The sequence below is a fragment of the Mus caroli genome, unplaced genomic scaffold (genome assembly GCF_978045245.1).
Source record: "Mus caroli unplaced genomic scaffold, Mus_caroli_1 scaffold_6, whole genome shotgun sequence".
NCBI classification, from domain to species: domain Eukaryota; kingdom Metazoa; phylum Chordata; class Mammalia; order Rodentia; family Muridae; genus Mus; species Mus caroli.
This window is the reverse complement of record NW_028227261.1, coordinates 24,958,123-24,968,800: the sequence shown is the minus strand read 5'-3', so window position 1 is coordinate 24,968,800 and position 10,678 is coordinate 24,958,123. Positions and strand designations below refer to the sequence as shown.

At 42.2% G+C, this 10,678-nt stretch overlaps 1 protein-coding gene across 1 annotated transcript in view; it reads right to left on the bottom strand.

The window, feature by feature from the left end:
* Positions 1-7,650: 7,650 nt before the first annotated feature.
* Stx12 (syntaxin 12) overlaps positions 7,651-10,678 on the bottom strand; it is a 31,407-nt gene continuing 28,379 nt past the window's right edge. Inside the window, exon 9 of the mRNA XM_021161027.3 lies at positions 7,651-9,698. Coding sequence (XP_021016686.1) covers positions 9,606-9,698 — 93 coding nt within the window. The 3' untranslated portion in view covers positions 7,651-9,605. The remainder of the gene's footprint in view (positions 9,699-10,678) is intronic.

Here is a 10,678-nt window from a genome sequence, read left to right as displayed (position 1 = left end):
AAAACCAGTAATTTTCTGAGGTCTGGGAGAATCTATAGATTAGGCGACTGTGTCAGAAATCATGTAGTCTGTTTTTGAAAACTTTGGACAAACTGCTGCAAGGCAGAGACTCAAAAGGAAAAAAAGCCTCCAAATTTTAGCGACTTAACCAATTCTCAAAAATGTTTAATTCATGGCCCCTTAGGATTTTTCTCTGTGGGTCATAGTGACATAGGAAGCATTAGGGTTACCATCTTCCTCTAAGCCATTAGCTTGCTGGTTGTAATGGTTTTGTCTATTGAGTACTTATTGGGATGTATGTATTTCATATGGATCAGTTCACTTGGTATTCCCAAAACTCAAGACAGATTGATTCCAGAAAAGAGGCTCTAGCCTCACCTTACAAGGAGCTGTATTCGAACCTGAGTCTACGTAAAGCCAAAGGCCAGGCTCTACTAGTCCCATATGTTTTTGACAACATACCATTCCTTAGTATGCAGTGGATGGTCCTTTTGCAGAAAGATGGGATGATGACTTCACAGTTTTTAAAAGAAACAAATGGTTGGAGGGTGTGGCAGCACATATCTGAAATTCCATCTGCCTTTGCTTCCTGAGATACAGGGTTAAAGGTAGTCAACACTATGCCCTGCTACACAATAAAATAAATAATAATAAAAAAAAATCTCCAGGTTTCAGGAAGCAACAGCAATAGAACATGTCATGGTTTGAATATGCTTGATCCAGGGAGTGGCACTATTTGGAGGTTTGGACTTGATGAAATAAGTGTATCATTGTAGGCTTGGGCTTTAAGTCCTGTATCCTGGCTACCTGGAAGTCAGTCTTCCACTAACAGCCTTCAAGTGAAAATGTAGAACTCTCAGCTCCTCCTGCACCATGCCTGCCTGGATGCTGCCATGCTCCCGTCTTGATAATAATGGACTGAAACTCTGAACCTGTAAGCCAGTCCCAATTAAATGTTGTCCTTATAAGAGTTGCCTTGGCCATGGTGTCTGCTCACAGCAATAAAACCCTAAGACAGAAGTTGGTACCAGGAGTTGGGTACTGCTGTGATAAGTCTGACTATGCTTTTGTTTGGAAGGCTGTTGATTTGGAGACTTTGCATTTGGGAAGCAGTGGAATACTTTAAATGTGGCTCAATGGGCTATCATAGTAGGAATATGGAAGACTTTGTTACTGAGAATGATTTGAATTTTGCAGACCTGGCTCAAGAGGTTTTAGTGAAGAATTTCAATATATGGCCTAGAGACTGTTTTTTTTGTTTTTGTTTTTTTGTTTTTGTTTTTTTGTTTTTTTTTTTGTGGTATTTTGTTGAAGAATCTGGCTACTTTTTGCCCTTGTCTGAAGAGTCTGCCTGAGGCTATGGAGAAGAGACTGGATTAATTGCATTGAAAAGGAAGTCTCAGTAATGCCCATCATAGATATACTTTGTTTTCTGGTTAAGTCTCGTGAAGAGCATTTTAAACAAGCATAAGAAGATGATAAAGGAAAAACAGAAAAAAAAAATGGTTCGAATCTTAAAGGAGTACCAGGAAGTGAAATGAAGCTGAATCCTGTGATTTAATTAAGGGAGTAGTGACAACCCTGGGGCAAGATAAGTTAGTTTAGGTCCTGGCTTGGTAGTAGAAGCCTTTAATCCCAGGAGGCACAGGCAAGCAGATCTCTAAATTCAAGGTCAGCCTAGAACAGAGCAAATTCTAGGTGAAGAAAAATTAAAATCCAGGTTTAGTGGACCACACCTTTAATCCCAGTGCCTGGGAGACAGGCATGCAAATCTCTGAGTCAGTTTACAGAGCAAGTTCCAGGACAGCCAAGCTTATGCACTGAAGGAGTTAGAAAACAGAAAGCTGGTAATAATGTAATAGAACAAGGGAGGCATGTTCCAACACCTGCAAACAGCAGAACTCGGCAGCTTTGGTCACATGGCTCTTGCTTTAGAGTGAAAAATAGAAGGCACTAGTGAACTAGTGAGATGATTGATGCCAGTTAACTGGAGCTAAGAAATTAGTAGTGATTAAGAAGAGACCAGCAGGCTGGGCGTGGTGGCGCACGCCTTTAATCCCAGCACCTGGGAGGCAGAGGCAGGCGGATTTCTGAGTTTGAGGCCGGCCTGGTCTACAGAATGAGTTCCAGGACAGCCAGGGCTATACAGAGAAACCCTGTCTCAAAAACAAAAAAAAAAAAAAAAAAAGAAGAGACCAGCATTACTTAAGTGAACTCTTCTGGGTAGTGTTTTCTGAGAGCACAAAGAAACTGTGTTCCAGAAATATCCAAGGTTGTACCTCCTGTCCTCATGTGGCAGCTGGATTTGCTAATGTATAAGAGTCACCCAGATGGTAGTGGTTTTGAAGGCATGAAGGGGTCAGGAAGAGCAGCTGAGGCTTGGCACTGTGAGAGGCCATGGAAGGCCATTGGTGAAGGTACAGGCTCAATTGCAGTTGATAGCCCAGGACTGATGGGGTCATACAAAGAAGTTGAGGTCTGGCACCATGAAGAGAGCCCATGAGAGGCTATTGTTGAAGTCTAGTTGCAATGGAAGACCCCAGTGTATTGGAGATGCCAGTACTATGTGGGATGATCACCTTTGGAGGAGCCCAGAAGATCACACCATTGGAACATGAAGCTGTGAAGTTGAAGTTGCCTTGGAGACCCCAAGATTTTTTGATATATCAAAGCCGTGGGATATCTGCCAAGGAAAGCTGCTAACAGGTAGTGCAACCAACCCAGGAGAAAGAAGTTTGTTGCAGTTAACAAAGACGAAAAAGCAGTTGAAGATCTGAAGACTGCCTTGAAATCAGACAAGGAGATGCAGAGTTTGGAGTTTGCCCAGCTGGTTTCCTGTCTTGCTTTGGGGATTACAGTTAAGTGATGGAATGGCTCTCGGAAGAGACTCTGAACTTTTAACATTGTTGAGACTGCTATAGACTATGGGCACCTTTTAAGTTGGACTAAATGTATTTTGTATTATGCTATGTTAAGGTATGACCCCTATAGACTCATGTTTGAACAAGCCTATGGGGACCAGGGAGTGGATGTAGTGGTTTGAATTATGATTGGCCTGGCCCAGGGAGTGGCACTATTTGAAGGTGTGGCCTTGGAGTTTGTGTGTCACTGTGGGCGTGGGCTTAAGACCCTCATCCTAGCTGCCTGAAAGTCAGTATTCAGTTGGCTGTCTTCAGATAAAGATGTAGAGCTCTCAGATCCTCCTGTACCATCCCTACCTGGATGCTGCCATGTTCCTGACTTGATAATAATGGACTGAACCTCTGAACCTATAAGCTAACCCCAATTAAATGTTGTCCTTATAAGAGTTGCCTTGGTCATAATAGTGTCTATTCATAGCAGTAAAATCCTAACAAAGACATATGGCTAAGACATTACAAGCAGGAAGCTTCACTTAGCAGGGTAACAGATAAAAAGTGCAGGAGACAATGCTCCTGAAATTTAAGTAGAAATTGCTGTTTCTCTAGATTTATCTTAAGAGGAAGCAATCAGAATGTGGTGAGGCCATCTTCTGTCCATGTTGCAGACTGTATGTACTGGACAGTGGTGGTTTGAAGTATGAACACTCAAGATGACCATCCTTACAAGCTGTGCTCAGGCTACCTGTCTAAGCTTCTTGATTCACTGTTAAGAGTACACAAGGGCTGGCAAGATGGCTATGCAGGTAAAGGTGTTTGCTTCCAACCCTGACAACCTAGTTCAATCCCTAGAACCAGACAGTGGAAGGAGAGAAGACTCCTCACTCCTACACACATTCTGTGACATATAATTGACTATCCCAAATAAACATAATAAAAAAATTAAGGGGTCTCTCAATGGCTCAGCCATAAAGAGCACTTGTTGCTCTCTTGCAAGATTTGGGTTTGATTCTCATCACCTACATGGCTACTCATAATCATTTGTAACTCTACTTCCAGGGGCTCCAAATCCTTCTCCTACGACTCCCCAGCACCAGGAATGCATACGGTGCTTGGACATGCATGAAGGCAAAATACATGTAAAATAAAAATAAAAGACAGAAAAGGGCTACACTAAATCTCCCAGATAGCCTTCCAGGTATATAAAATGTAAGAAAATCTAGCACAGTAGCTTACTGTCACTAAAGGCTCAAATATTCCACAAAGGATATTTACATGCAAAGTACCTCGGCTTTAAGATCCTCTTTCAAGCTACCATTCCTGCCTTGAAACTCTGGCAGGTGTGTAAGTGTGGGGAGGTGTAATAGGTGTCTCAATTTTTATTTTGCCAATGAAGAGCTACAAATGAAGTTGCCATCTACCATCACCTTCTTCTGCCAGTGCTTGGAGTTGAATTCCAAGGCAGTTTACTACTGAGCTGTAGCCAAGTGCCATCTTCTCATTTTAATATTTAAATACTCCTTTAAAAAGAGGGGGAGGGGCTTATAGTACAGAGGCTTTGATCCAGCATCCAGGTCCTTGTACCTGTCATGCATAAAGCCTGTTTGTTCTCCAGCATTAACAAAAATGTGGGTGGCAAGCCTGGGGGCCTAAGTTTAGGACCCTCAAACCCATGTAAAAAGCTGGGAATGATGATGAATGTCAGTCTGAATGGCAGGCAGACAGATCCAGGGCCCTGAGCTGGCTCACCCCAACAAGTACCCCATCTAGGAACTGCTGGAGCATGTAAAGGGATGGGCCCTGCAGAACCAGAGCTGCAGGATCTCCATGACACAGGGCAATAGCAGGGTATGGGAGAGGAGTTCCGGTGAGGACCCAGTATTGATAATGCAGAAGCCAGAGGCCTGGAAGCAGACCAAGGACTCACCACAATGAATATTTGCAAGTTAAGCTGTGTGGACAAAGGCGTAGACTGCGGGACGCATGGCAGTTTCCATGGAAATACTTTTTTCATTTTTATTTTTTTATTTTCTACTTTCTTTTGGGGGAGGTTACAAGGATGGAGAGCAAACACATAAGGACTGGGAAATTAGTGGGATTGGTTGGGGTGTATGATATGAAATTCACACACACACACAAATCACTAAATTATGGGGGGAGGTGGAAAGGAGAGAAAGGCAAAGCCCCTGAAGCTCCTGGCCAGCTAGTCTCACCTACTTGGCAAAATAAGTTTGTAAGAGACCCTGTCTCAAACAAAAATGACACACCTGCGGAACAATGCCCAAGGTGGTTGTTATTTGTAGCATATAATGCTACACATATTCATAGGCACACCTACACATACGTATGAACTTCCCTCAGTCCTGCCCCACAATGCAAAAAAATTGGGAAGAATATTTTCACCGACAATTGTAATTGTAATTAAATTGTAATTGTAATTAAAAATACAAAACAAAACCTGACTGTAGCATTATTCTTATTTCTCCACAGATAAAATCCTGTATCACTAAACATTTATTCTTGTTACACCAGGCTTGGCATCAAAGGTCTTCATCAGATCCACCTGCCTTTGGCTCACGAATACCACCATAACCAACATATAAGTTTATTCTTTGAAAATTAAGTGCAGTTTAAATCTGTAACTCCAGCTTCAGGGTATCTGATGCTCTGTTCTCACCTCCTTGGGCAACAAGCACACACAAGGTACACACACAGACACACACACACCGACACCTTCTAAACTATAGTCACATCGAGATTTTAAAGTACTTGTATTTTGTAGTGCTAAAAAACAATACTGGAAAGAATCCTTCGAAGCTTAGAGCTGAACATCCACGTCTGGAAAACACGGAAGAAAGCAGGGGACTCCCAACCCTGGGAAACAGAACGGACTGAGGTGTGACATGAGCTCTGTGGCCTGTACTTAGTGACCAAAAGCCAAAGCTTCATTCCCATGACCAAGATCGTCTCTGAACAGAAAATGGAATATGAGGATGAGGGGCTTAAGTGGTTTTTTTTGACAAATGGTAATTTCTCTTATTTTCCTTCCTTCCTTGATTTTTTTTTTTTAAACAAAACAAAAATACCCCACTACCAACAAAACCCAGCCAAAGCAAAGCAAACAAGGCAGGGTCTTACTATATGGCCCTGGCTGGCCTGGAACCTGCCATCTAGGGAGTACATGGAGCACTACCTCCCTCTACTCCCTGAGTGCTAAGATTCACGGCCTTTATTACCCTGCCTGCCTGGTAACTTCACTGTGAGGTGTGAGTTTAGTTCAAGTGTCACAGACTGCATACTCTGTAGGTAAGTACTCCTTAGTGAAATAAAAAAAAAGATATGTGTAGCCGGGCGTGGTGGCGCACACCTTTAATCCCAGCACTCGGGAGGCAGAGGCAGGAGGATTTCTGAGTTTGAGGCCAGCTTGGTCTACAAAGTGAGTGCCAGGACAGCCAGGGCTACACAGAGAAACCCTGTCTCGAAAAACCAAAAAAAAAAAAAAAAAAAAAAAAAAGATGTGTGTGCATGTTGGTTTAGTATGTACACACAAACATAAATGCTCTGTGAGCAACAATTACTATGTATCAAGTTCTTACTGTGAAACATTACCAATGAAGCAGCCAGAATTCTTTTTTTTAAAAAAAAGAATAGCACTAATTCATTTTAAGAGACTGCTGGAGGGGCTGAAAAGACAGCTCAGTGGTTAAGAGTATTTGATGCTCATGTAGAGAATCAAGGTTCAGTTCCCAGCACCCACATGGTGGCTTATAATCATCTCTAATATCAGTTCCAGGGATCTGACCCCTGCTCTTAATTCTGAAGGCACCAGGCACGCACATGGTTCATAGCCATATGTGCAGGCAAACATTCATATACATAAAATAAAATTTTAAAATCTACCCTTTTCTCTTTTTAAAAATTTATTGTATGTGAGTACACTGCAGCTGTCTTCAGACACACCAGGAGAGGGCATCAGATCTCATGACAGATGGTTGTGAGCCACCGTGTGGGTGCTGAGAGTTGAACTCAGGACCTCTGGAAGAGCAGTCAGTGCTTTTAACAGCTGAGCCATCTCTCCAGCCCCCTTTTTTCTCTTCTTAAAAAGTACCCAGCACTCCTAGAACGTTTCAATGTCAATACAGGAAGCTGAACAGGAGATGCAAAGTGGATAGGAATACAGAAACATATTTACAATTTGTATGTTCAGATTAGACATCTGTTAGGAATTTTATAATAATAGATAGTTGATAGATAGATAGATAGGATGGAAGCAAGCAATAGAGAAAACATGGGGTTTATGAGCTAAGCAACTTGTCCAAATACCCTCGGCAGGTCACTGGTGGGCTAGGGCTCCTCAGGCCTTTTATATTCCAGTCTAGTTTCTGACTTACAAACAAAGCTCTCAGCTGGGGCTGTACACAGCATGCATGTGGAGCAATTCTTATGGAGGAAATACACCAAACTAAAAAAAGTTGAGGGGGCTGGTGAGATGGCTCAGTGGGTAAGAGCACCCGACTGCTCTTCCGAAGGTCCAGAGTTCAAATCCCAGCAACCACATGGTGGCTCACAACCATCCGTAACGAGATCTGGCACCCTCTTCTGGAGTGTCTGAAGACAGCTGCAGTGTACTTACATATAATAAATAAATAAATCTTTAATAAAAAAAAAAAAAGTTGAATCTCTGAGCAGGGAGACCAGGGCTTCAGCACTTTAAAAAAACCCTTCTAAAATGAAGGCAAGAGCCACTGACCCAGAGCACAGTGCCCCCAAAGACAATCAAGTGCAACACAGGTTCTAGGGATAGGTTTATTAGAGCTTCCCGAAAACCACTACAGCTCCAGGCCAAGTTCCTACCTCTTCCCACAGCCATCGTGACAGCCACCACAGTGTCATTATACAATCACAGCCACTTTGTTGTCCCAATAGCTTGTCACAACAGGTCCCGTTTTTTATTTCTTGGATTGTTGACACAAATGATATCTCCAAGTCCAACTATGACCTGGGAACGAGGGCTTCTCTCTGAAGTCACCACGTGGGCCGCTGTGGCATGCAGACAGATTTTCTTCCTTTCCATCTTTCTCTTAAAAACAGAGTCGAATCTCAAAGCTCTCATATATCCCAGTCTGGCCTTGAACTCACAACCTGCCTGTCTTGTCTTCTCAGGTACTAGGATTAGAAGTGTGTGCACACCATGGTTGCTCTCTGTCGTGCTTTTCAAAGGAAGGCATCAAAGCCTTTTCTACTCGCAAGCCAAACCTTACCTGCTCTCCAGGTTTCTTGCAGCTCTGTGTTTTCCATGGCAGAACAGTACCTAATACCTATGTCATTAGGATGTTAACTCATAAAAATAACTACAAAAGCTTTTAAATGTTTATTGGTATTAAGTAGGTGGGATGGTGCAAAAGTGCAGAGAAACTTATGCATTTGTGCCCTTGTTTCTCTACTGATCACATTAGTGTAGAACAAGATTAAGTAACATTATGAGGAAGAGAAGAAACAAACATAAATATAGCCACAGTAGCCAGATCCTCTAATTCAGAGAAGGATGAGCTGACATTTCTGGCCTCAATTCACATTTATCTGAGAGCCTAAACCAATTACACACTCTCTTGACTGTTCTAGGCCTGTGAAAAAGGGCAGTAGACAACATTTATATACAAGACAGAAACATTTTATTAAAACTGTTTTCATCTAAAACTACACAGAGTTTGATCTCTTGTTCATAAATTAGGCTAAGTCTAACATCACTAAACCAGTACTATTTACAAAATGAACCTTTGTTTTGCTATATCCATAGGTTCACAGACTGAGTTTTAAACCCCACTTCAGTCTAAATTTCAAAATCTTGCCATCAAAGCCAGGTAACCCTTACTTACAAGGGTCAGGATTAGCGTCTGATGGCGACATTTATCATTCACCAGAATGAAAGCCACAGGTGAACAAGATGGAATCATTCCAAACAATCCTCATTTACTATCCAAAATCGTGCTGTGCCTAATTCTTCCGTTCTATGCAGACAGGTGGGAGAGACCCGACTGATTGTAAGCATGGTGATGAACCGATCCTCTGAAACAGGAGTGGGATGGCTTAGTGTTCGAGGATGGACTCTGTAAACACCAGCAGACAATAAAGGCAAGACCCAGACTGTCCCACACACCCTGGCAGTGGGCGGCTCTGCCAGGTTCTTCTCATTTCGTCTGAAGTCACGGGTGCAATGTTCTTAATCCCCAGTTATATATAGTGCCAAAATCTTACAAAACAGAAAACAGACCCCTCAGAAACAAAATCAAAATGTTAAATAATAAAAATTGCTGGCATACTGTACAGTTTCTCAGACTCTAATAGGCTGGCTCCAGAGGGAAATTTATCTCAGATACTCGTAGAAAGGTAAAGTTTGCGTATATACAAAAAGACAATTTATGATGTAGTGTCACCTGTCAAAAATATCCACGATGGAACTGTCAATAAACACTTGCAATAAGGGCAATCAAAATACAAGAGAATGGAAAATACAAAGGAATAAGGTAATTTGTTATTTGAGAAATGAATATAATGTATGCATAAACTGATAAATACTGTCTCCATGGTCACTAATTCCAAGGACTAGTTAGTAGTTAGACTCTAGCTAAATTATCACAGGATACTCTGGTGCACTCTCTTCTGTGGTCAGTCTGTTCTGGCAAGACTCTCTCAAGCACTTGCCCTTGAAAACAACTCAGCAGGAGGAGGCTCTGAGGCAAGCACACTTCATTTAGAAGCAACCCAGATAACAACTACCAAGACTGTAACAATCACTGACAGGACAAGCACGAGGATACACATCTTCTTGCGAGATTTTTTCTGAGGAAAGAAATATTTAAAGACACTCATGAAACAAGTAGACATTTTTATACCTAAGATTCAGAGTGCATCATCATCTGAACCATGCATCTCCTTGTCACTCAGAACAGACTTGTATCTCACTGCTGAGTTTAACCCAGGTCCTTGTGCATGCTAGGTAAGCACCTCACGTCTGAGTGGCATCCCCAGCCTGTAATTAACTCTTGCCACGCATATAGATGCAAACATCTTCTCAAAAATCTCAAGTCCACAGTTCTAAGTAGTACTGCAAGTGTCATCGTTCCCAAATACAAATTTGTGAGGGAGCTGTGCCTTTGTTCTAGGTTTTATCTGCTGATGTGACTTGTCTCACACAGCCAGTCTGCTCTTGAATCGGCTGGAATTACAAGCAGTGCCACAATCCCCCGTGGGAGGTGGGAGCTGAGGATTTGGACTCTGGGGCTCCTGTTTGCTCTAACCACTGAGCCTTCTCTCTGGCCCCTTGTGTGTGTATTTTAATAACTCACTTCACACCTATCAGATTGTATGTTCACTGTAAAATATATGAGCAGTAGAAAGAAAATAATCATCCATAGGTAAGACTGTTAACATAAGATTCTACTTCTGTCTGCTCTCTTGTTTATGTGTTTATTTTTTTGTTTGAGATAGGGTCTCACTACGTAGCCTTGGCTGGCCTGGAACTCTCTCTCTCTCTCTCTAGTCCAGGTTAGCTTAATCTATAGAGATCCACTATCTTGGCCTCTGAAAGCTGGGTTACAGGCCCATGCCAGCATGCCAGGCTCCTTCCACTCCCTCATCTGTGCACATCCCCATTTGGAACAACTGGATCAGACTGTACATTTGATGTTCTTCTTGTTAGCATTTAGCACAAACTCGCCTTTTCTGCTACAATCTCATTAACATCCTTTAGCTCCCATACACTATGACACTGAGTAGATGTGATTACACTTTTACTGCTGTAAACTAAGATCATCCATTTT